This window comes from Choloepus didactylus, chromosome 6 (genome assembly GCF_015220235.1).
Source record: "Choloepus didactylus isolate mChoDid1 chromosome 6, mChoDid1.pri, whole genome shotgun sequence".
NCBI classification, from domain to species: Eukaryota; Metazoa; Chordata; class Mammalia; order Pilosa; family Megalonychidae; genus Choloepus; species Choloepus didactylus.
Genome location: NC_051312.1, coordinates 10,303,049 through 10,328,809, shown reverse-complemented (window position 1 = coordinate 10,328,809; position 25,761 = coordinate 10,303,049). Strand labels below are relative to the sequence as shown.

Here is a 25,761-nt window from a genome sequence, read left to right as displayed (position 1 = left end):
TTATTGCTGGGACTCGGAGAGGAGCTGAGGCTGGGGCCTCCCAAGGAGCTGTGTGGTCTCCAGACTTGGGCCCGGCCAGGGTGGGCACTGGTTTCTGTGGTTGTGGGGGGGGTCAGGCAGCAGGATGAGCAGTGTTGCTTTCGGGGCGCAGGGCTGCTGCTGGGAGTGGGGAGATCGAGGGAGCAGCACTGGGCGGACACCCTCTCCTTCCCCAATGCCACTGCTTCGCTGCCCACGAACCTGCAACAGTGCTGCCTTCTGGAAGGCCTGGGCCTCCTCCTGGATGGCTGGGGCTCCCTCCTGGATGTCCCGGGCTCCCCCCTGGATATCAAGGGTTCCGTCCTGGACGTCTCCGGCTCCCTCCTGGACGTCTCGGGCTCCCTCCTGGACGTCTCCGGCTCCCTCCTGGACGGCCTTTGCTTCCTCTTTCTTCAAACTCTTGTATAACGAGTTGGGCTGGAAGAAAGGATTGCAGGGGCCAGAGAGGGCAGCAAACCCTGGGCAGGACTGTCTGAGGCCCCTCTAGCCCTGGAGCTGGGCAGGGAGGAAGGCGAGACAAAGGAAGGGGGTCCTGGACAGAACGTCTTACCAAGTTTTGCAGCTTCTCCCCCAGGACCAGATTTTCCATTCGAATAATGTTCAGTGATTCCCAAAGCCTAGGGTTGAAGAGACACCCCTCAGCCCCCAGGCTCTCATCCCTGGCAGCTCCTGAATAACCCCTTTATGACCTGACACAGCCTTACTAAGAGCCCAGTCTTTTCATTCAGGCACAGCCACAGGTAGGGAGGGGCTGTTCTCCCATGACAGGGGGGCAAGAGAAGGGTAGGCTGGAGGACTGTGGGAAGACGGGGGAGTAGAAAGCCCAGGAACCAGTCCCTTTACCAAAACAGCTGCTGAGTTGGCAGGATCTGTCTGAATCAACTATCTGGAAACTCTGGAGTCTAATGGAACACTGGACTGCATCCAGGGAAGAGCTGAACAAGCAGGCTGGTAAACTGCAGTTGTTAGCAGTGAATCTCACCCTGTACATAGCAGCTACCATCCCTCCATACCCCAGGCGTGTGGCAGGCAGCCTGGGCTCCTAATGCAGCTTGCTTGTCCCAGGATGGGCTATTCGTACCTAGTCCTCCAAAATCCTGCTTCAAATGGCTAGAGGGCCAAATCTGAGGGCAGCCATTGTTCCAATCCCCCTCAGGGAAAAGCAGCAGAGGGGACTTAAAGAGACAGGATCTATTCTTTATTTTATGTTTTTCTCCTCTTGACACTTTCTATTCCCTATGTGAAAGCAAAAATAGGTTGGAAAAAATCACAAGTTGATGGCTCCAGCCATCCTCATCATCAACAACAAAAACAACCACAAACATCCTGCAATCTCAGAGGTGTAGAAGAAGGAGATTTCCAGAGTTATATAACAACATAACACTCGGCTGTTAAGTTCTCAACAAAAACTTACAAAACAGGAAAGTATGGTCCATTCACAGGGAAAAAGAATTTGCCAGAAACTATCCCTGAGGAAGCTCATATATGGGAATTATTAGTCAAAGACTTTACATCAGCCATCTTAAATATGTTCCTTTGGCCACAGGAATTCATATACAAAGAACTAAAAGAAATTAAGAAAATAATGACTGAAAAAAATAAAAAGAAGGAAATTATTTAAAAAGAACCAAACAGAAATTTTGGAGATGCAAAGCACAGTAATTGAAATGAAAAAACTCACTAGACAGATTCAACAGCACAGTTGAACAGGCAGAAGAAAGGATCAGCGAACTTGAAATTCAGACAATAGAAATTATACAATGTGTAGTGCACAAAGAGAAAAATAATGAAGAAAAATGAACAGAGCCTGGGATACCTTAAGCATACCAACATACACATCATTGGAGTCCCAGAAGGAAAAGAGAGAGAGAAAGGGGCAGAAAAAGTATTTGCAGAAATAATGGTCCCAAACTTCCCCAATCTGATTAAACACATGAATATACACATTCAAGAAGCTCGAAGAATTCCAATCAGGATAGACTCTAAGGGATCCACAACAGAACAAATTATAGTGAAATTGTCAAAACCCAAAGACCAAGAGAGGAGTTTGAAAGCAGCAAGAGAGAGGGAACCTGTCACAAACGAGGGATCCCCAATAAGATTAACAGAGGATTTCCTATCAGAAACTATGGAGGCTAGAAGATAATGGGATGGCATATTTAAAGTCCTCAAAGAAAAAAATAAACTATCAATCATGATTCTATGTCTGGAAAAAATATGTTTCTGAAATGAAGGCGACTTTAAGACCGTTACATATAAGTTGAAGCTTAAAGAGTTCATTACCAGAAGATGTGTGCTACAAGAAATGCTAGAGTCCTTCAGGCTGAAATAAAAGGACACTAGATAGTAACTTGAAGCCACAAGAAGAAATAAAGAACATTGAGAAAGGTAACTACATAGGTAAATATAAAATCCTGTATTATTGTACTTTTTATTTGTAAACTGCTTCCCCCCCCTGCTGTATGACTTAACAAGCAAATGTGTAAATTAACATTAAAAAGCTATGCTAATATCCAGACAGTGTTTAAGATGTAATCTGATACAATAATGATATAAAGGGGTACATAGGAGTAGAAGGTTTTCACTACTGAAACTAGGTTGGTACTAGTCAAACTAGGTTGTTATTAGTTCAAGAAGTTTATTGTAAGTACAAAAGTAACCACTAAGAAAATAACGAAAATATACAGAGAAAAAGGAAAGAAGGGAATAAAAAGTGTACAATAGAAGACAGCAACTAAATACAAAAACAAACAAAAACAAACAAAAAAACAGGCAGCCATGAAATAATTAAGGGATAACAAACACACAGGACATACAGAAAACAAATAGCTAAAAGGCAGAAGTAAATTCTTTCTTCTCAGTTATTACCCTAAATGTCAGGGAGAACCGAAGATGGCGTCTAGGAGAGACAGGGCCAAAAAACACCTCCGTGAAAAATACTAGCTAAAAGCCAGAAAGTGACCGAGAACACCAGTTCCAGTGATGCACCAGCTGGACAAGGTCTGCTAAATCCACATGGACTGTGCCCTTGGAGTAAGCAGGAGTCAGCATTCCGAAACGAGTGAGTGAGCCTGGTGAATGTCCAGCAGCCATGCTGTGGTGTGGGCAAACCGTGGGTCAGTGTTTTGAGTCAGACTAGCTCTTTTTTAAAAAACCCAAAAGTGCCTGCGCACACAGCAGCGAGAACTGCAGAGTGAAGTGCGGCAGGAACGGGCTGTGTGAATGCCTCAGTATCTGGAGTAGAAGATAGCCTTTCACACACCCGCTGCTAACTGTCTCAGAGTGAGGAAGGCAGAGTTGAGCCAAAAGGAGAAAATAACCACGCCCCTTGCAGCCATCTTCCCGGCAGGCTGGGAACGCTTCTTCCCAGCACCGGAGCCACAGGCCAAAGTCGCACCAAAAAACCTAGTGTGACAGGAAGTGTTTCCAGCAACTCCCGCACACGCCACAATATCGAGTGTGGACAATAGCCTTTCGCTCACCCACAGCTAATTGTCCCAGAGCTGGGAAGGCAGAGCTGTGCGAAAAGGGGGAAATTAACATGTCCCATACAGCCATCCTTACAGCAGGCTGGGAATGCACCTACATGGCCTGGCGGCCCAAAACTTCCCTTAAGGGACGGCGACACTTGTGATGTAGCACAACCTTCCCTCAGCAGAGGTCCTAGAAGGGCACGGCCTGGAAGAGGGACCCACTCGGAAATCCCAGGGACCATATGCCAATACCAAGGACTTGTGGGTCAGCAGCAGAGACAATCTGTGGCGAGAGTGAAATGATGGTTTAGACCCTTGCAACAGCCTTAAATCTCAAGGAACACCTGGGAGGTTTGGTTATTAAAGCTGCCCTCCCTCCCTAACCGCTCAGACACACGCCCCACTTTCAGGGCGGACAGCACAAACAACACACCCAAACTTGGTGCACAAATTGGACCCCACAAGAATCAGAATCCCACACACCACAAAGACAAAGTTGGGGAGAACTGACTTGAGTGGAATAGGTGACTTGTGGGCGCCATCTGCTGGTTAGTTAGAGAAAGTGCATGCCACCAAACTGTAGATCTGACAAATTAGAGATTAGTCTTTGAATAATCCTACATATCCTAAAAGAACCCTATCAAGTAAAGCACATGCCAAGAGGCCAAAAACAACAGAAAATTTTAAAGCATATGAAAAAAACAGACAATATAGAGAACCCAAACCCAAACACCCAAATAAAAAGATCAGAGGAGACACAGTACTTGTAGCAATTAACCAAAGAGCTAAAGACAAACAATGAGAGCATGGCACAGGATATAAAGGACATGAAGAAGACCATGGCACAGGATATAAAGGACATGAAGAAGACCCTAAAAGAGCATAAAGAAGAAATTGTAAGAGTAAATTAAAAAATAGATGATCTTATGGAAATAAAAGAAACTGTTGACCAAATTAAAAATATTCTGGATACTCATAGTACAAGACTAAGACTAGAGGAAGCTGAACAACGAATCAGTGACCTCGAGGACCACAGAACAGAAAAGAAAGAACAAAAGAAAGAATGGGGAAAAAATTGAAATGGATCTCAGGGATAGGATAGATAAAATAAAACATCCAAATATAAGACTCATTGGTTTCCCAGAAGGGGAAGAGAAGGGTAAAGGTCTAGAAAGAGTATTTAAAGAAATTCTTGGGGAAAACTTCCCAAACTTTCTACACAATATAAATACACAAAGCATAAATGCCCTGCGAGCTCCAAATAGAATAAAACCAAATAAACCCACTCCAAGACATATTCTGATCACATTGTCAAATACTGAAGAGAAGGAGCAAGTTCTGAAAGCAGCAAGTCACCAATTACAAAGGAAACAACATAAGACTAAGTAGTGACTACTCAGCGGCCACCATGGAGGTGAGAAGGCAATGGCATGACATATTTAAAATTCTGAGAGAGAAAAATTTCCAAGCAAGAATACTTTATCCAGCAAATCTCTCCTTCAAATTCAAGGGAGAGCTTACATTTTTCACAGACAAACAAATGCTGAGAGATTTTGCTAATAGAAGACCTGCCCTACTTGAGATACTAAAGGGAGCCCTACCGACAGGGAAACAAAGAAAGGAGAGAGAGATAGAGAGAAAGGTTCAGTACTAAAGAGATTCAATATTGGTTCATTAAAGGACAATAAAGAGACAGGAAAAAAATATATTTGACAAACATAAACCAAAGGATAGGATGGCTGATTCAAGAAATGCCTTCATAGTAATAATGTTGAATGTAAATGGATTAAACTCCCTGTGCCGGTTTGAATGTATTATGTCCCCCAGAAAAAGCCATATTCTTTGATGCAATCTTGTGGGGCAAGCATAATAGTGGGGATTAAGTTGGACCGTTTGGATTAGGTTGTTTGCATGGAGATGTGCCCCACCCAGCTGTGGGTGGTGACTCTGGTGGGATACTCCCATGGAGGCATGGCCCCACCCATTCAGGGTGGGCCTTGATCAGTGGAGCCATATAAATGAGCTGGCTCAAGGAGAGGAAACGGAGTGCAGCTGTGAGTGACGTTTTGAAGAGGTGCAAGCTTGCTAGAGAGGAACGACCTGGGAGAAAGCCATTTTGAAACCAGAACTTAGGAGCAGATGCCAGCCACGTGCCTTCCCAGCTAACAGAAGTTTTCCGGACGCCATTGGCCATCCTCCAGTGAAGGTACCCGATTACTGATGTGTTTGTTACCTTGGACACTTTATGGCCTTAAGACTGTAACTGTGTAACCAAATAAACCCCCTTTTTATAAAAGCCAATCCATCTCTGGTGTTTTGCATTCCGGCAGCATTAGCAAACTAGAACACTCCCCAATTAAAAGATAAAGATGGGCAGAATGGATAAAAAAAATATGAACCATCAATATGTTGCATGCAAGAGACTCATCTTAGACACAGGGACACAAAGAAATTGAAAGTGAAAAGATGGAAGAATATTTCATGCAAGTTACAGCCAAAAGAAAGCAGGTGTAGCAATATTAATCTCAGATAAAATAGACTATAAATGCAAGGATGTTATGAGAGACAAAGGCCACTACATACTAATAAAAGGGGCAATTCAACAAGAAGAAATAACAATCATAAATGTTTATGCACCCAATCATGGTGCCATAAAATACATGAGACAAACACTGGCAAAACTAAAGGAAGCAATGGATATTTCCACAATAACTGTGGGAGACTTCAACACACCACTCTCTCCTATAGATAGATCAACCAGACAGAAGACCAGTAAGGAAATTGAAAACCTAAACAATCTGATAAATGAATTTGGTTTAACAGACATATATAGAACATTACATCCCAAATCACCAGGATACACATTCTTCTCTAGTGATCATGGAACCTTCTCTAGAACAGACCATATGCTGGGACACAAAACAAGTGTCAATAAATTTAAAAAAATTGAAATTATTCAAAGCACATTCTCTGACCACAATGGAATACAATTACAAGTCAATAACCATCAGAGACTTAGAAAATTCACAAACACCTGGAGGGTAAAAATGAGGGGGAGATGAAAACATTCCCGGATAATCAAAAGTTGAGGGACTTTATCACCAGTAGTTCAGTTCTGTAAGAAATGCTAAAGGGAGTTGAGCAGGCTGAAAGGAAGGGACACTAAACAATTGAAACTACATGAAGAAATAAAGATTTCCAGTAAAGATCACATGGGAAATATAAATACCAATACTACTGTATTTTTGATTTGTAACTCCACTATTTACTTCCTACCGGATCTAAAATACATAAACTGTAATGATAAATCAGTGGTTTCGGACTCAATGTAAAATATGTAATTTTTGACAAGAAATACATAAAGGTCGGGGAGTGATGGAGTATTGGAACATAGTTTATGTGTCCTATTGAAGTTAAGTTGGTATCAAAGAAAAACAAGATTGTTATAGATTTAAGAGGTTAAATTTAAGCCCCATGGTAAACACAAAGAAAGTTTCAGAGAATATGACCATAGAGATGAAAAGTAGAGTAGGGGTTCTGAGAAGTGGGGAAGGGGCAATGGGGAGTTAAGAAATGAGTGTAGGGTTTCTATTTGGGGTGAAGGGAAATTTCTAGTAATGGATGATGGGAAGGTGATCGTTAGATCCCAGAAGAAGAAACTAACATGTAAAATGAGTTTCTAACTCAGGGGCCCCACAGCTTATCTCACAAGAAAACAGGTGCCCTGTAAACTAAAGAATGAAGCTGTTCAAAGCTGTTCAAGGCCATCCCAGTGGCCCCTTGAAGGCGAGTAAGGCAAGGTCAGAGATGCCCATAAGATAAACAACCAAAAAGGCCTGCTCTCCCCAGTTAGATAACGCAGCTGCTTTCCTAAAAAGAATATTGTCTCCGAATTCTACCAACCAATCAGCCCAAAACTAGATAGGCACTTACCTAATCGAGGCACAGAACATCACAGCAGACACCCTACCCAACGTGGGTTCCGTTTTTCGTTAAAGAATGCTGCTCTCAGATAGGGAGTGGGAGCCATTATCTTTTTCTTGTTTTCTGCTGGCTCCCACCTGCTTTCTTTCTCTAATAAATCTTAAACTTTATACTTAAACTTTGACTAGCTGCATTGTGTGGATTCCTGAACGGCTCCGAACCTAACAGTGATAGCATTGCAACATTCTAAATGTGATTAATCTCACTAATGGAATACTAGGGAGGGGGTGGAATGGGAAGATTTAGGCTGTATATATGTTTCCACAATTGAAAAAAAAGACAGTCTAAATAGATGACAATTAAATGCCAAGGATGATCCTGGGTGGAATCTGAGGATAGAGGAGAGGACGCTCAAAGGGACACAGATGAGACATAAGGAAAAAAAGGAAATATAGAATGTAAGCTTTGTATCAATGTTGAATTTCTTGAATTTCTTAGCTGCGCTGAATGGGACTGCATAAAAGAATGTTCTTGTTCATGGGAAATGTATATGTGAATTATATTGTTTGTTCAAAGATGTGTGCAGCTTGCTCTCATGTTCAGAGGACAGAGCAATAGATGATGGATGATAGAGAAGGAGGGAGAGAGGGAGAGAGGGAGGGAAAGAAAGAAATGGTGGTGTGACATGATGTTAAAGTTGGTGGATTGGGGTATCAGGGGAGGGGGGTCGGGGTATGCTGGAGTTCTGTGTATGGGGTTTGTGTTGTTTTTGCAACTGTTCCTGTAAGTTTGAATTTATTTCAAAATAAAATAAAAAAAAAAGAATGAATGGGGATCCCTGTCTCTCACCATATATGTAAATTAATTCAAAATGTATAAGAATTAATTCAAAATTAATTCAAAACTCTTGTAAGACTAACATGCCCACAGACATAGGGGACTGGTAGTTTGATGGGTTGAGCCCTCTACCATAGGATTTACCCTTGGGAAGACAGTTGCTGTAAAGGAGAGGCTAGGCCTCCCTATAATTGTGTCTAAGAGCCTCCTCCCGAATGCCTCTTTGTTGCTCAAATGTGGCCCTCTCTCTCTAGCTAAGCCAACTTGAAAGGTGAAATCACTGCCCTCCCCACTACGTGGGATCAGACACCCAGGGGAGTGAATCTCCCTGGCAACGTGGAATATGACACCCGGGGAAGAATGTAGACCCGGCATCGTGGGATGGAGAACATCTTGACCAAAAAGGGGATGTGAAAGGAAATGAAATAAGCTTCAGTGGCAGAGAAATTCCAAAAGGAGCCAAGAGGTCCCTCTGGTGGGCACTCTTACACACAATATAGACAACCTTTTTTAGGTTCTAATGAATTGGGGTAGCTGGTGGCGGATACCTGAAACTATCAAACTACAACCCAGAACCTATGAATCTTGAGGACAATTGTATAAAAATGTGGCTTATGGGGGGGGGGGGACAGTGGTATTGGGGGGGCCATGGGGATCACACTCCCGTTTGTCTAGTTTGTGGATGGATGAGTGGAAAGGTGGGAAGGAAACAAAGAAACAGACAAGGGCGCCCAGTGTTCTTTTTTACTTTAGTTGCTCCTTTTCACTTTAATTATTATTCTGGTTATTTGTGTGTGTGTGGTAATGAGGGTGTTGGAGATTGATTTTGGTAATGAATGTATAACTATGTAATGGTACTGTGAACAATCAAATGTACGATTTGTTTTGTATGACTGCATGGTATGTGACTATATCTCAATAAAATAAATAAAAAAAAAAACTCTTATAAGAAAACGTAAGGAAATATCTTCAGGACCTTGTAGTAGGCAATGGATTTTTAGGTTTTATACCAAAAGTATGAGCTACAAAATAAAAAAGATGAGGACTTCTTCAAAATTAAAAACTTTTGTGAATCAGAGGACATTAACAAGAAAGTGAAAAGACAACTTACAGAATGGGAGAAAATATTTGGAAACCATGTATCTGATAAGGGTTTAACTTCCAGAATATATAAAGAAATCCTACAACTCAACAACAAAAAGACAGACAACCCAATTTAAAAATGGGTCAAGGGGCAGCCCAAAATGGCCGACTTTGAGGATCGGGTGTCGGATGAGGAGAAGGTACGCATAGCTGCTAAATTCATCACTCATGCACCCCCAGGGGAATTTAATGAAGTGTTTAATGATGTTCGGCTACTACTTAATAATGACAATCTTCTCAGGGAAGGGGCAGCACATGCATTTGCCCAATATAACATGGATCAGTTCACACCTGTGAAGATAGAAGGATATGACGATCAGGTCTTAATTACAGAACATGGTGACCTGGGTAATAGCAGATTTTTAGATCCAAGAAACAAAATTTCCTTTAAGTTTGATCACTTACGGAAAGAAGCAAGTGACCCCCAACCAGAGGAAGTAGATGGAGGTCTGAAGTCTTGGAGAGAATCCTGTGACAGTGCGTTAAGGGCCTATGTGAAAGATCATTATTCCAACGGCTTCTGTACTGTTTACGCTAAAACTATAGATGGGCAACAGACGATTATTGCATGTATTGAAAGCCACCAGTTTCAGCCTAAAAACTTCTGGAATGGCCGTTGGAGATCAGAGTGGAAGTTCACCATCACACCACCTACAGCCCAGGTGGTTGGAGTGCTTAAGATTCAGGTTCACTATTATGAAGATGGCAATGTTCAATTGGTTAGTCATAAAGATGTACAGGATTCAATATCTGTTTCGAATGAAGTCCAAACTGCCAAGGAGTTTATTAAAATCATAGAGCATGCAGAAAAGGAGTATCAGACAGCAATTAGCGAGAACTATCAAACAATGTCAGACACCACATTCAAGGCATTGCGCCGGCAGCTTCCAGTTACCCGCACCAAAATCGACTGGAACAAGATACTCAGCTACAAGATTGGCAAAGAAATGCAGAATGCTTAAAAGGCTGAATGTAGGATTCTTCAGTACATGGGGGATAGAGGATTCATTCAACGTGTGGTCATATGATAAACAGGTGGTTTATAAATGAGAGTGATATTTTGCTAGGGCTTTCAAAGTTAACTGGTTTTCTAGCCTCATGGGATACTGTTGAACCTCTAGGATTGTCTTGATTCTTTTGTGTTTTTTGCTTTGTAATTTTTTGTTCCGCTGCATCTACTTTTTTTTTTTTTTTTTTAAATTTTGCCACGTTTAATGTTGGGGAGAGAGCTCTATCCAGGAGTCATTTGACTGTTTAGAAAATTTTCCTAGCCATGAAGCCCTGGTGCCAATATAGACAGGTAATATGTTCAATATTTTTTATCCCATCTTCAAAGCATTTCTGGTACTTCATAGGCTTTTACTGATCTACCAACAGCCCAAGAGGCTGTCCTACACTATAGCTAAATGGAAGACACATTCATCCTTCTCCCTCCAACTGCTTTGATCATCACTTAGGGCATCTCATAACGGTGGTTTTCAAAATTTGGGGTTAGCGCTTTCAGGTTCTTTTTGTGGGGCAAAGGAAGTTTTCTGGAAATTCCATTATAGCCAGCTTCTCTGGGGAAGTTGTTTTTAAATCCAAAGACTTGAACCACATTCCCTGCACATGAATGTGTTTGCTTTTTTTCCTTCCCTCATTGTCTCTTTTCCATTTAGTACCATTATAAATATATACATCTGCATTTTTAGAAGAGAGTTTTACCCATTTATTATTATTTTTTTAATATTCAAGAACTGCTGACATACTGTGGATGTAGTAGAGTAAATCTAAAACTTGAAAAATGCAGATGTTGAAGAAATAATAGGTATCTTGTGCTTTAATACTTTGTGGCAGGATTGTACTATAAGCAAATGAATTAACTATGTAAATCACAAATAAAAAGTAAAAATGAACCAAAGTGAGAAGGATAGCTTCCAGTCAGTATCTTTCTATTGTAACCTGTTATTTAAGGGAATACTAGTGATTTGTTCTATATAGGATGTAAAACTTTTTCCAAATTACTCTTCTTCAGTTCTGCCTGCCAAGAACGCAAACCTAACTGTGATATAGCAAGCCTTCCCAGGTATATTGGCAGGTATGTGTGTTTAATCTCAGAGTACACAGGTGACATAGATATGATATGACAACTGGTAATGATGGATTCATTTACATTGTTTACACTTCTATGACCAGGCCTTAAAGGAAGGTCAGTTTTTTAAAAACCAAGTAGTGTCTTCCTACCTATCTCCAAATACATGTCAAAAAAGAAGGGTGATTGTGCTTCAGCTTTGTTTTTGCTCAGTAATACAGTCAAGCAAGAGTGTTTCCAAGTGACTCGTTGTGCTGTATAAGCATTTTTATTTCAAATAAAATATATTTGTATTATTTGTCATACATACTCTTCATCCATACCACACTATCCTCTGTATCAGGTAGTCTAATAGAAATATACCTGTTTTGTTCTAAAAAAAAAAAAAAAAATGGGTCAAGGATTTGAATCGAAATTTCTCCAAAGAAGATATTCAAATGAACAATAAGTATATGAAAAGATATTCAACATCATTAGCTGTTAGAGAAATGCAAATTAAAACTACAATGAAATACTACTTTATACCCATTAAGATAACTATTATTTGAAAACCTGAAAATAACAAGTGTTAGCAAGGATGCAGAGAAATAGGAACCCTGATACATTTTGTGGGCAATGTAAAATGGTGCAACAGTATGGAAAAGAGTTTGGTGGCTCCTCAGAAAATTAAACGTAGAATTACCATATGATCTGGCAATTTCACTCCTAGCTATATAACCAAAAAAACTGGATGCAGGAAGATGCCAGAGTGGGTGAGATGGAGCGGGCTTCTCTTCTGTGAAAGAAACTAGAGAGGGGCCAGAGGACCACTAGGTCCATGGTTTCGTGGTGTGACTGGTCATAGAGGGACTCCTACAGTACACGGTGGGGGGTGTGAAAGAAAGAAAAAAAAGCAACAGAGAAATTGCTCCTTGAAGGACAGGGTGAGTTTGTTTGGCTGGGACCACTTCCTGGGGCTGGCAGCAGCCAGATGGCTGCCAGGCAAGGGAGTGAGCAGCAGCTCTTCTCTCCCATGCACCCGCCTTGGCAGTTAGCCGGGGAGGTGATCCTGATCCTCCACAGCCATATGGCCAGGGGCAACCGTGAGGGAATCCAGGAGTCGGCATTTACTCTCCCCCCACGGAAGTCTGGGGCGTGCACCGGCAAGAAGTGGAGATAGGAGAGGGTACTTTACGGAGACATCATGACCACCTCTCATACCCCAGAGGCTTCTGAGTGCACGGTAGGAAAGGAACAGGGCACATTTGAGCTGAAGGGTGCCCTTGAGCAGACTCCCTGCTGAACTGAATAGGGCCACATTGCACCCCAGGGCAGACAGTTCCCAGTGCACAGGGAGAACTGGTGCATTGATTGGCTCCCCACTGGGTTTGGACCCTGCAAAGAGCATAGGAGAAATTCAGGGAAGGCTGACTTGAGAATAAAAGGCTGCTCAAGGGTGCCACCTGCTGGTAGAATAATGAAACTTCACTCCAGTGAGCTATAGCTCTGCCAAACTATACATGTGCTCAAATAATCCTGCATTTCCCAAAAATAACCTTATCAAGACAAGTAAATGCTCTGAAGCCAACAGAAAATCACAAAGCACATGAAGAATCTAGACAATATGGACAAGGCAAATGAACAAATTAAAAAACCAGAGAGACACAAAAGTTGGAGCAGTTAAGTAAAGAAGTACAAAGAAATCCCCAAAACAACTTCAATGAGATGGCTAAAGACACAGAGGACATCAATAAGACTCTAGAAGAGCATAAAGAAGAATTTGAAAGAGTAAATTAAAAAATAGCAGATCATGGAAATAAAAGAAAGTGTGGATCAAATTAAAAATATATTAGTGTGCCGGTTTGAATGTATTATGTCCCTCAGAAAAAGCCATATTCTTTGATGCAATCTTGTGGGGCAGACATATTAGTGGGGATTAAGTTGGAATCTTTGGATTAGGTTGTTTGCATGGAAATGCGCTCCACCCAACTGTAGGTAGTAACTGATGAGATATATCCACGGAGGCGTGGCCCCACCCATACAGGGTGGGCCTTGATCAGTGGAGCCATATAAATGAGCTGACGGGCAGAGGGAACTCAGTGCAGCTGTGAGTGATGTTTTGAAGAGGAGCTACAGCCAAGAGGGACACTTTGAAGAAAGCACAGAAGCTGCAGCTGAGAGGCATTTTGGAGATGACCATTGAAAGCAGACTCTTGCTCTGGAGAAGCTAGGAGAGGAGAGATGGCCATTGAAAGCAGACTCTTGCTCTGGAGAAGCTAGGAGAGGACAAATGCCCCAGGTGCAACTGGGAGTGGCGTTTTTGAGGAACTGCAGCCTAGAGAGGAACATCCTGGGAGAAAGCCATTTTGAAACCAGAATTTTGGAGCAGATGCCAGCCATGTGCCTTCCCAGCTAACGGAGGTTTTCCGGACACCACTGGCCATCCTCCAGTGAAGGTACCTGATTGCTGATGTGTTACCTTGGACAGTTTATGGCCTTAAGACTAACTGTGTAACCAAATAAACCCCCTTTTATAAAAGCCAATCCATTTCTGGTGTTTTGCATTCCAGCAGCATTAGCAAACTAGGACAACTAGAGACACACAACAACAGATTTGAAGAGTCAGAAGAAAGAATAGGAGAATTAGAGGACAGACAAATGAATGCGAATGCACAAAAGAACAAATGGTGAAAAAAATTAAAAATTTTGAAGTGGATCACAGGGAAATGACAGACAATGTGAAGCAAACAAATATAAGAATCATTGGTGTCCCCGAAGGAGAAGAGAAGAGTAAAGGGCTAGGAAAAGTATTTCAAGACATACTCGGGGAAAACTTCCCAACCTTTATAAATGACATAAATATGCAATCAGAGATGCCCAATGAACTCCAAATAGAATAAATCCAAACAAACCCACTCTGAGACATATACTGATCAGATTGTCAAATGCTGAAGAGAAGGAGAAAGTTTTGAAAGCGGCAAGAGAGAAGTGATTCACAACATACAAGGGAAACAGCATATGACTACTCAGCAAGCACCACGGAGGCCAGAAGGCAGCAGTACAACATATTTAATAATCTGAGAGAAAAAAAATATAAATATATACATAACTAAATTCACTTGGGAAGTTATAACTTTTATATATATAAATTTTACATACTTTTCTTTCAAAGTATGATTTACGAAATAGTCATATAGGAAATTTCCAAAACTGTTGAGTTACAGCACCATAGTTTCAGTAATTTCTTTATTGTGAAATATAATATATATACAAAAAGTGATAACTTTCAAATTACAATTTAACAAGTAGCTCTAGAACAAATTTCAATGCATGTTTTGGTTGCATTTCCACCATTTCAATTCTTTTCTTCTAGTTCTTCTAATACACTAGCAACTAATAAAAAAGAAAATCATATAGAGATTCAGTATTCATAATCCTTTGTTAAATTCCATCTTGTTGGTTGCTAACCCTTTCTTTAGTTTAGTCACTTTCCCAAACTTCAGGAATGTCTAAGCAGTGACCACCCTAACTTGTTCATGTTGAAAAGGGGTGTTGACTATATACAAAAAGGGGACACGTCTGGTTGATGTTCATAAAGAGACTATTGCCTCTTGGTTTTGGGACTTAGCTGGCTTAGGAGTTCTCTGAAGCATTTGTTTCTGAAGAATAAACTTAATGATTGAAACTTTTATAGTGTCCCAGATAGGGATCCGGGTATTCTTTAGGGTTTTCAGGACTACTGTTGACTTGGGCTTATCATACTGCGGTCATTTGGCATATCCAGGTGAAGCTTGCATAGGAGTAACCTCCAGGACAGCCTCTTGACTCCATTTGAATTCTCGTAGCCACTGAAACATTATTTTGTTGCCTTCCTTTTCTCCCTTTGGTCAAAAAGGCACTCTCAGTTGCTCAAGCCAGGGTCAGGCTTACTCTGAAATCTGTGTCCCATGTCACCAGGGAGACTCATTCACCTGGATATTCCTGTCCCAAATCAGGGGGAGGGTGATGAATTTATTTGCAGAGTTAGGCTTAGAGAGAGGAAGTCCAAATTTGAGCAACAAAAGAGGTTCTCTGGAGGTGACTCCTAGGCATAATTATAGGTGGGCTTAGCCTCCCCTTTACAACCATAAGTTTCACCAGAGCAAGCCTCAAGATTGAGGACTTGACTTACAAAGTAGGGGGTTCCTAAATTCACATAGCATATGTTATGTCCACAATAATCTATCCAGATCTCACATTATCATCACTTAGTTGTACAATCCTCATCACTCTCCATTTTAAACAATTCTCATGACTCCAAACACCTCACAGCTCTTTTCAGCCCTTAATTATCTGTCCCTAGTATTTGTGTGGAACTTGTATGGTATTCCTATTAATTATGGCCCCTAGTATGCTATAAGTAGATTTTTCCCATATGCCATTCTGTTGTCAATTCTCGGTACCAGTGTCATACCTTAGGAGTGTATCGTGTAAGTACCTATCTATATTTGTAATGCTGATCTGTGGGATATATATGCCTTTAAGCAACCCCTTTCAATCTTATTTGCCTTCAGTACAGCTCTGATACTTATAATCCCACTAACAATCATCACCCCTATCTGTTCTCATACCTTTGAATTCACCCTCATTAACATATCTGAATATAATAGATTATCTATTCCCCCTACACTACCTTCTATCTATCACTAGGTCTCCAATATTCTACATAATAAGACATTGATTTTACATTGTTCAGGGAGTTCACAGTAGTGGTAACATACAATATCCCTCCTTTTGTGTCTGACATTTCACTCAGCATTATACCTTCAAGGTTCATCCATGTTGCCATATGTTTTAGGACCTTGTTCCTTCTTACTGCTGCATAGTATTCCATCACATGTACATATCACAATTTGTTTATCCACTCCTCTTTTGAAGGAAACTTGGATTTTTTCCATCTCTTAGCAATTGTGAACAGTGCTTCCATGAACATCGGTGTACAAATGTCTGTTCGTGTCACTGATTTCAGATCTTCTGGGTATATTCTGAGAAGTGGAATTGCCAGGTCATGGGGTAATTCGATATCTAGTTTTCTAAGAAACTGCCAAACTGTCATTCCCACCAGCAATGAATAAGAGTTCCAATTTCTCCACATCCTCTCTAGCATTATTGTTTCCTGTTTGTTTAATGGCAGCCATTCTTATTGGTGTGAGATGGTATATCATTGTTGTTTTGATTTGCATTTCCCTAATAGCCAATGAAGACGAACATTTTCTCATGTGCTTTTTAGCCATCTGTATTTCCTCTTCATAAAAAATGCCTTTTCATATCTTTTGCCCATTTTATAATTGGGCTGTTTGTACAACTGTTGTTGAGTTCTCAGATTTCTTTATATGTGCAGGATATCAATCTCTTATCAGATACATGGTGTGCCGGTTTGAATGTATTACGTCCCCCAAACACCATTATCTTTGATGTAATCTTGTGTGGGTAGACCTATCAGTGTTAATTAGATTGTAATTCTTTGAGTGTTTCCATGGAAAGTGCCCCACCTAACTGTGGTGATAACTCTGATGAGATATTCCCATGGAGGTGTGGCCCCACCCATTCAGGGTGGGCCTTGATCAGTGCAGCCATATAAATGGGCTGACAAACAGAAGGAACTCAGTGCAGCTGCAGCTCACAGTGACATCTTGAAGAGGAGCTACAGCCAAGAGGGACACTTCGAAGAACACACTGTAACTGAGAGGAGCTTCAGCTTACAGAGACATTTTGGAGATGGCCTTTGAAAGCCGACTTTTGCTTCGGAGAAGCTAAGAGAGGACAAATGCCCCAAGAGCAACTGAGAGTGACATTTTGGAGAGAAGCTGAAGCCTAGAGAGGAATGTCCTGAGAGAAAGCCATTTTGAAACCAGAACTCTGGAGCAGATGCCAGCCACGTGCCTTCCCAGCTAACAGAGGTTTTCCGGACACCATTGGCCATCCTCCAGTGAGGGTACCTGATTGCTGCTGTGTTACCTTGGACACTTTATGGCCTTGAGACTGTAACTGTGTAACCAAATAAACCCCCTTTTATAAAAGCCAATCCATTTCTGGTATTTTGCATTGCAGCAACATTAGCAAACTAGAACATATGGTTTCCAAATATTTTCTCCCATTGAGCTGGCTGACTCCTCACCTTTTTGACAAAGTCGTTTGAGGTGCAGAAACTTTTGATTTTGAGGAGCTCCAATGTATCTAATTTTTCTTTTGTTGCTTGTGCTTTAGGTGAAGGTCTAAGGAGCTTCCTCCTATTACAAGGTCTTGAAGATGTTTCCCTATATTATCTTCTGAGAGTTTTGTTTTGCTGTCTCTTCTATTGGGGTCTTTGATCCACTTTGAGTTAATTTTTGTATAGTGTGTGAGGTCGGGGCCCTCTTTCATTCTTTTGGTTATGGATATCCAGTTCTCCCAATCCCATTTGTTGAAGAGACTGTTCTGTCTCAGTACAGTGGATTTGGGGACCTTATCCCAAATCAATCAACCATAGATCTGGGGGTCTATTTCCAAACTCTCTATTAGATTCCTTTGATCAATATGTCTATCTTTGCATCAATAGCATGTTGTTTTGACCACTGTGGCATTATAGTAGGCTTCAAAGTCTGGAAGTGTAAGTCCTCCCACTTCGTTCTTCCTTTTTAGGATGTTTTTGGAGTCTGAAGCCCCTTTCCCTTCCAAATAAATTTGATAACTAGCTTTTCCAAGTCTGCAAAGTAGGTTCTTGGAACTTTGACTGAAATTGCTTTGAATCTGTAGATCAGTTTAGGTAGACGTTTAGTCTTCCTATCCATTAGCACAGAATATTTTCCCACCTATTTCGGTCCTTTTTTATCTCTTTCAGTAACATTTTGTAATTTTCTGTGTCAAGGTCTTTTACATCCTTGGTTAAGTTTATTCCTAGGTACTTGATTATTTTAGTTGCTATTGTAAATGGAATTTTTTTATTACCTCTTTGGTTAGGTCATTACTAGTGTATAGGAACATTACTGACATAATGTGCCTTAATCTTATATCTTGCCACTCTGTTGACATTTTTTATTAACTCAAGTAGCTTTGTCATCTATTTCTCAGGATTTTCCAAATATAAGATCATATCATCTGCAAATAATGACAGTTTTACTTCTTCCTTTTCAATTTGGATACCTTTTATTTCTTTGTCTTGGTGAATTGCTCTGGCTAGAATTTCTAGCACAATGTGGAGTAACAGAGATGACAGTAGACATTCTTGTCTCATTCCCGATTTTAGGGGGAAGGCTTTCAGCCTCTACCTTTGAGTGTTCTGCTGGCTGTGGGATTTTCATGTATGCCCTTTACCATATTGAGGAAGGTTCCCACCATTCCTACATTTCATCAAAAAGGGATGTTGAATTTTGTCAAATGCTTTTTCAGCATCTAACAAAACGATCATTTGATTTTTCCCTTTTGATTTGTTAATGTGTTGTATTACATTGATTTTCTTATGTTAAACCACCCTTGCATGCCAGGAATGAACCCCACTTGTTTGTGTTGTATAATTCTTTTAATGTGCCTTTGGATTCAATCTGCAAGGATTTTGTTGACAATTGTTGCATCTATGTTCATGAGGGAGATTGGCCTATAGTTTCACTTTTTTTGTAATATCTTTATCTGGTTTTGGTATCAGAGTGATATTAGCTTCATAGAATGAGTTAGGTAGTGTTCTCTTTATATATCTTATATATATCTTATAACATCTTTGCATTTAAAGTCTATTTTGTCTGATATCAGTATATCTACCCCAGCTTTCTTTTGGTTGCAATTTGCATAGAGTATTTTTTCCATTCTTTCACTTTCAGTCTCTTTGTGTTGCAGGGTCTAAGATGAGTCTCTCGTAAACAGCATATGATGGATCTTACTTTCTAATCCATTCTAATCTTTCAGTTGGAGAGTTTAATCCATTCACATTCAAAGTTATTACTGTGAAGGGAATTCTTGAACCAGCCATCTTATCCTTTGGTTTTTAGTTATTAGATTTATTTTTTCCCCTCTTTCTCTTTTTTTCCTGTAAGTTATCCTTACTAATACTCTTCAGTTCTGTGCCCTTCTCCAGACCTCTCTCTCCATTCTTTTTTCTCAGCTGGTAGAGCTCCCTTTAGTATTCCTTGCAGGGTAGGTCTCTTGTTAATTCTCACTGCATTTGTTTGTCTGTGAAAATTTTAAACTCCCCTTCAATTTTGAAGTTGAGGTTTGCTGGATAAAGAATTCTTGGCTGGAAATTTTTCTCTTTCAGAATCTTCACTGTCATGCCACTGCCTTCTTACCTCCATGGTGCCTGCTGAGTAGTCAGTATTTAGTCTTATGTTGTTTCCCTTGCATGTCGTGAATCGCTTCTCTCTAACTGCTTTCAGAACTTCCTCCTTCTCTTCAGTATTTGACAATTTAATCTGTATATGTCTCAGAGTAGGTTTATTTGGATTTATTCTATTTGGAGTCCGCTGGGCATCTTTGATTTGCATATTTATGTTATGTAGAAGTGTTGGGAAGTTTTCCCAAGTATTTTTGAAACATTTTCCTAGCCCTTTACCCTTCTCTTCTCCTTCTGGGACACCAGTGATTGTTACATTTGTTTGCTTCATGTTGTCCATCATTTCCCTGAGCTCCATTTCAAATTTTTCAATTTATTTCACCATTTGTTCTTTTGTGCATTCACATTTGATTGTCCTGCCTTCTAGTTCACCTATTCTTTCTTCTACCTCTTCAAATCTGTTGTTGTGTGCCTCCAGTATATTTTTTTTTTTTTAATCATCATTTTATTGAGATACATTCACATACCACGCAGTCATACAAAACAAATTGTACTTTCGATTGTTTACAGTACCATTACATAGTTGTACATTCATCACCTAAATCAATCCCTGACACCTTCATTAGCACACACACAAAAATAACAAGAATAATAATTAGAGTGAAAAAGAGCAATTGAAGTAAAAAAGAACACTAGGTACCTTTGTCTGTTTGTTTGCTTCCCCTACTTTTCTACACATCGATCCATAAACTAGACAAAGTGGAGTTTGGTCCTTATGGCATTCCCAATCCCACTGTCACCCCTCATAAGCTACATTTTTATACAACTGTCTTCGAGATTCATGGGTTCTGGGTTGTAGTTTAATAGTTTCAGGTATCCACCACCAGCTACCCCAATTCTTTAGAACCTAAAAAAGGTTGTCTAAAGTGTGCGTAAGAGTGCCCACCAGAGTGATCTCTCGGCTCATTTTGGAATCTCTCTGCCACTGAAGCTTATTTCATTTCCTTTCACATCCCCCTTTTGGTCAAGAAGATGTTCTCCATCCCACGATGCCGGGTCTACATTCCTCCCCGGGAGTCATATTCCACGTTGCCAGGGAGATTCACTTCCCTGGGTGTCTGATCCCACGTAGGGGGGAGGGCAGTGATTTCACCTTTCAAGTTGGCTTAGCCAGAGAGAGAGGGCCACATCTGAGCAACAAAGAGGCATTCAGGAGGAGACTCTTAGGCACAAATACAGGGAGGCCTAGCCTCTCCTTTGCAGCAACCGTCTTCCCAAGGGTAAAACTTATGGTAGAGGGCTCAACCCATCAAACCACCAGTCCCCTATGTCTGTGGTCATGTTAGCAACCATGGAGGTGGGGTAGGCGAATACCCCTGCATTCTCCACAGGCTCCTCAAGGGGGCACTACATCGTTTTTTTTTTTTTTTTTTTTTTTTTTTTTTTTTTCCTTGTTTGTCTTTTTTCTTTTTCTTTTTTTTTTTTTTAACTTTCCCTTCTTTTTTCAAATCAACTGTATGAAAAAAAAAAGTTAAAAAGAAAACAAACATACAATAAAAGAACATTTCAAAGAGACCATAGCAAGGGAGTAAGAAAAAGACAACTAACCTAAGATAACTGCTTAACTTCCAACATGTTCCTATCCAGTATATTTTTAATTTGATCCACACTTTCTTTTATATCCATAAGATATACTATTTTTAATTTACTCTTTCAAATTCTTCTTTATGCTCTTCTAGAACTTCTTGATACTCTTTATGTCTTTAGACATCTTGTTGAAGTTGTTTTGGAGATTTCATTGTACTTCTTTAATTAATTGCTCCAAATTTTGTGTCTCTCTGGCTTTTTAATTTGTTCAGTTGGCTTGTCCATATCTTCCAGACTCTTCAAGTGCTTTGTGATTTTCTGTTGACTTTGGAGCATTTACTTGTCTTGATAAGATTATTTTTGGGAAATGCAGGATTATTTGAACATTTACACATAATTTTGGAGAGCTGTAGCTTACTGGAATGCAGTTTCCCTATCTACCAGCAGATGGTGCCCCCAAGTAGGTCTTCCTAGAACTTGTCTTGTGCAATGGGCAGAGTCCACACCAGGTAGGGATCCAGTCAGTGCACTGGTTCTCCATGTGCACCGGGGACTGCCTGCCCGGGGGGCCGCGATATGGGCCTTGAGCAGTTAGGTAGGGGGTCCACTCAAAGGCACCTTGAAGGCCACTCCCTGCCTGCCATGTGCCCACGAGTCTCTGGGGTCTAAAATGATTTTTGTGTTATGTATATTTTACCACAATTAAAATAAATAAATAATTTAAAAAAAAAAAAGAAAAAAGAAGGGCAGGCTGTTCCACCCTATAGCTGGGCTGGAAATCTCCCGAGTCACCCAATCCCCCAGATGGGGGAGGCACTGGGTTCACCACTAACTGGGGTGTGATGGGGGCTGTGACAGGACTCTGTGGCACTATGGGCAGACATGGGCTCCGGGTCAGGTGGGGGTGAATGAAAGCACTGATCGCTCAGATCCGTAGCCCAGGGAGCCCACCTGCAGCCCTGAGGGTGTGTATTCCCTCCTCCCAGGACCTCTGTCCCCTGGTGGGGCGGAGGTAATGGGATTGCACAGCCCCTAGCTCCAGAGCCTGACATCCAGGGAACAGACCCCTTCCCCATAGACTGAATCACCCCTAGTTCCTGGACAATGAAATGTGGGGTCTCCTATGGGCAGCTCCCAGACTGCCTGCCATCCAGGCAGTTGGGTGTGTTTGGTTATCTGGAAAGAACTATGGCAAGAGAAACTGCAAACCCACAGCCATCAAGGCCCAGGCCTGGACCCAGGAACCAGGTCTGGCCTCAGTGGAGAAAAGGCCCTTCACCCTCCCTCTCTCCTGCATCGCCCTCCGCTGCCCCTGCCCGGCTCACCTCATGCAATCCTTCTTCAAGTGCCTCATCTCCTTTGCAGTCTGCCGGGGGCCCCAGTCGTCCTTCTCTAGGAATGGGCACTCCGGGGTCTCCAAGTCCCTGGGGCGCAGTGGGCAGTGAGGGTTGGACCAGAGGGTCTGGGGTGGGGTGCAGGGGGCCCAGGCAGAGGCCTTGGCTTCTTCATCCCTGTCTGGGGCCTCTGCTCTGCACACCCCAGGGCTGAGTCCTAGCCCAGGTGTGACTATCCATGAGGGGGAAGACATCCCTCCTCCCCCACCATGGGCACACCCCACCCACTCCCACACACCCTCACAGGCTTACTCTCCGGAGTCATTGGGCTCCACGGGCTCCGATGTGTTCAGGAGTGTAAACAGGAATGTGATGGTGGGTTCTGATTGCAGGCCCAGCTTCGGCTCCCAAGAAGGTGGCTTTGGCAGAGGAGGTACTGTGGTAACCAAAGTGGCTTCAGGCCACCAGAGGCTCCACCCCATGAACCCCGACCCCATGGAGGAAAGCCATGGGAGGGGTGTGAATGAACGTCGTCCAGGAGGCCCTCCAGCCCCGGAACTGCCCTTTGCTCTCCCTTCCAGAACCTTAGCCCCAAAGCTGGGTCCAGGCTCCCCACCAGCTGGAGACTGCTGAGAGTGGGTGGGGGTGAGATGTTGGGAGTTGAGGTTCATCCAGCCAGGAGAAGATTTCTCCAGCCCCTTGTTGACCCTGCCCTCTGCCTTGGGAGGCCCTGGTACTTCCCATCACCTCCACATCCGGCTTCTTGGAGACCTGACGGATTTGGGGCTTCTGTTCCTCAACGTGCTGCACCACCAGCTCTGCCACGGGCTTGGGGAAAGCTCTTCGTCTGCCCATGGAAAACTGAGGAGACAGAAGCCCTGGTTGGTGAGCCACGAGCCCCCATTCCACCTGCCTGTCCTTCCAGCCTTGTCTGGTCTGTCTTCTTGGGGCAGCCTCCAGCCTGGGGACACTACACCACCAGCTCTGATATCTCAAAATTAGGATGGCCAGATTTAGCAAATAAAAATTCAGGATGCCCCATTAAATTTGAATCTCAGATGAAAAAGGAATATTTTTTTAAGTATGGCCCATGGAATATGTATGACATACTTATATTAATAAAATATTCCTTGTTTATCTGAAATTCAAATTTAACTGGGTATTCTGTATCTTATCTGGCAACCCTACCAATGCAACATGTTCAGAGCATCTCAGTAAACTGAGTTCCTAAAAATGCAAGGTGTGGGGAGGTGGGGGTGGGGGGCACCATTTAAAGGAATCCTACAGAAGTGTGTCAGTCTGAATGTATTATGTCCCCCAAAATGTCATCACCTTCGATGCAATCTTGTGTGGGCAGATGTATTAGTGTTGATTAGACTGTAATTCTTTGAGTGTTTCCATGGAGATGAGACCCACCCAACTGTGGGTGATGACTCTGATTGGATAATTTCCATGGAGGTTTGGCCCCGCCCATTCAGTGTGGGCCTTGATTAGTTTACTAGAGCACTATATAAGCTCATACAGAAGGAGCAAGCTTGCTACAGCCACGAGGGACACTTGGAAGAACACACAGAGAGCTGAGAGCAACTGAGAGTGACATTTTGAAGAGGAGCTGCAGCTAAGAGAGGACAAAATGCCCCAAGAGCAACATTTTGGAGAAAACCATTTTGAAATGTAACCTGGGAGCAAGCAGATACCAGCCACAAGCCTTCCGAGCTAACAGAGGTTTTCGGGACACAAATGGCCATCCTTCAGTGAAGGCACCCCCTCACCTTGGACACTTTATGACCTTAAGACTGTAACTTTGTAACCAAATAAACCCCCTTTATAAAAGTCAATTCATTTCTGGTGTTTTGTGAAAAGTCAGCGTTAGCAAACTGGAACAAGAAGCTTGGTAAAAACGTCTAGAATCCCTCCCATTCTTGGTGTGGAAATTACCTGTTGGATGGACTGGGAGGCAAATCAAAGGGCAGAGTGGCCAGAGTGGCATTCAAGACCCCCAGTGATCAACACCCTTGTTTTCTAACCCACCTGATTTTCCACCACCCCCAGGCACACCTCGCTCAGACCAACCAGGGGCCTCACCTCCCAGTGCCATCCCGAATTCATCCCCGCCACTCACCCCTCTCCTCTTCCTCTCCACTGTCTGCCCATGTGAATTCTGCCCCCCCATTCCCCTGCTGGGCAATGTGCCTCCCGCAGGGCCCTCTCAGGCTAGAGCTGGAGCTGGGATGAGCCTGAGGATTTTTTGATCTCTAGGAGTTGGTGTGAGATGCCCTACCAAGAAGTCTCGAAGTAGCAGCTTCTCCCCAAGTCACCAAAAGTCTTAAGTCAATAGATAGAATTGTCATCATTTTTCACCCTCAGATTTTGCAGGACCTTGGTTATCTGCTGCAATTGTTCAAGGACAACCCAACTAGGGGGACAAGTTGTCACCTTCTTCACACCGAGCTCTACCTGGTCCCTTGACAGACCCGTGGGTTTGTGGCAAGGACTGTAGGGCAAACAGTTTTGCTGGTGCTAACCTTGCTTCCCTTGCTTGTCCCATGGGAATGAAGGAATCCCTGACCCATCATCAATCTCCTAGGAAGAGGGAGCACTGGAACACAAGATTTGATGGCTCTGGTTGAAACTCCTTCTTGTGTCCGTTGAGTGTCTTGGTGCACAGACCAAGAGAAAGAACTTCAGAAAGAATGAATATTCCTCAAGATACCTTTCAAGTCTTAGGATTTACCTTCCCTCTGGCTATGTGCCATCTTTGTTCTTTGCCTATATAAACTGCTGTGAACCAACGGCCCCCCCCACCCCTACCCTATTGGCAGAGATCTGCCTGGTTGCAATTGCCGCCTTGGACCACGGTTGTCTCCGTTAGCAACCCTCCTGCAATAAACAATTGTATGAACTGCCCATCTCCCAGAAGCATTCTGCAGGCTTCTCGGCAGGGGTGCCAGCACCCTAGGACCAGACGCAGTGGTCTTGTGGCTGTAGTGCCACAGGGATTCTATAGAAGGTGTCATCTGCATTCAATGGAGCTTCCTAGGCGGCTGAAAGTAGCTCATTGCCCATCCACATGATGTAAATAGGTCTCCCAGT

General features: G+C 42.3%; 2 protein-coding genes across 2 annotated transcripts; one reads left to right on the top strand and one right to left on the bottom strand.

Moving 5' to 3' along the window:
- LOC119536573 lies at positions 1-24,777 on the bottom strand. Its single transcript, XM_037839432.1, has 6 exons — positions 24,700-24,777; positions 23,406-23,529; positions 22,981-23,104; positions 22,660-22,758; positions 590-656; positions 1-456 (listed from the first exon to the last, which is right to left on the bottom strand). The coding sequence occupies exons 1-6, from the start codon at positions 24,775-24,777 to the stop codon at positions 1-3; spliced, it is 948 nt and encodes a 315-aa protein (XP_037695360.1).
- On the top strand, positions 9,514-11,783 carry LOC119538329 (F-actin-capping protein subunit alpha-1-like). The gene has a single exon (XM_037841202.1). It carries the CDS (start codon positions 9,518-9,520, stop codon positions 10,376-10,378), a length of 861 nt encoding a protein of 286 aa, XP_037697130.1. The 5' UTR covers positions 9,514-9,517; the 3' UTR covers positions 10,379-11,783.
- Positions 24,778-25,761: the final 984 nt, after the last annotated feature.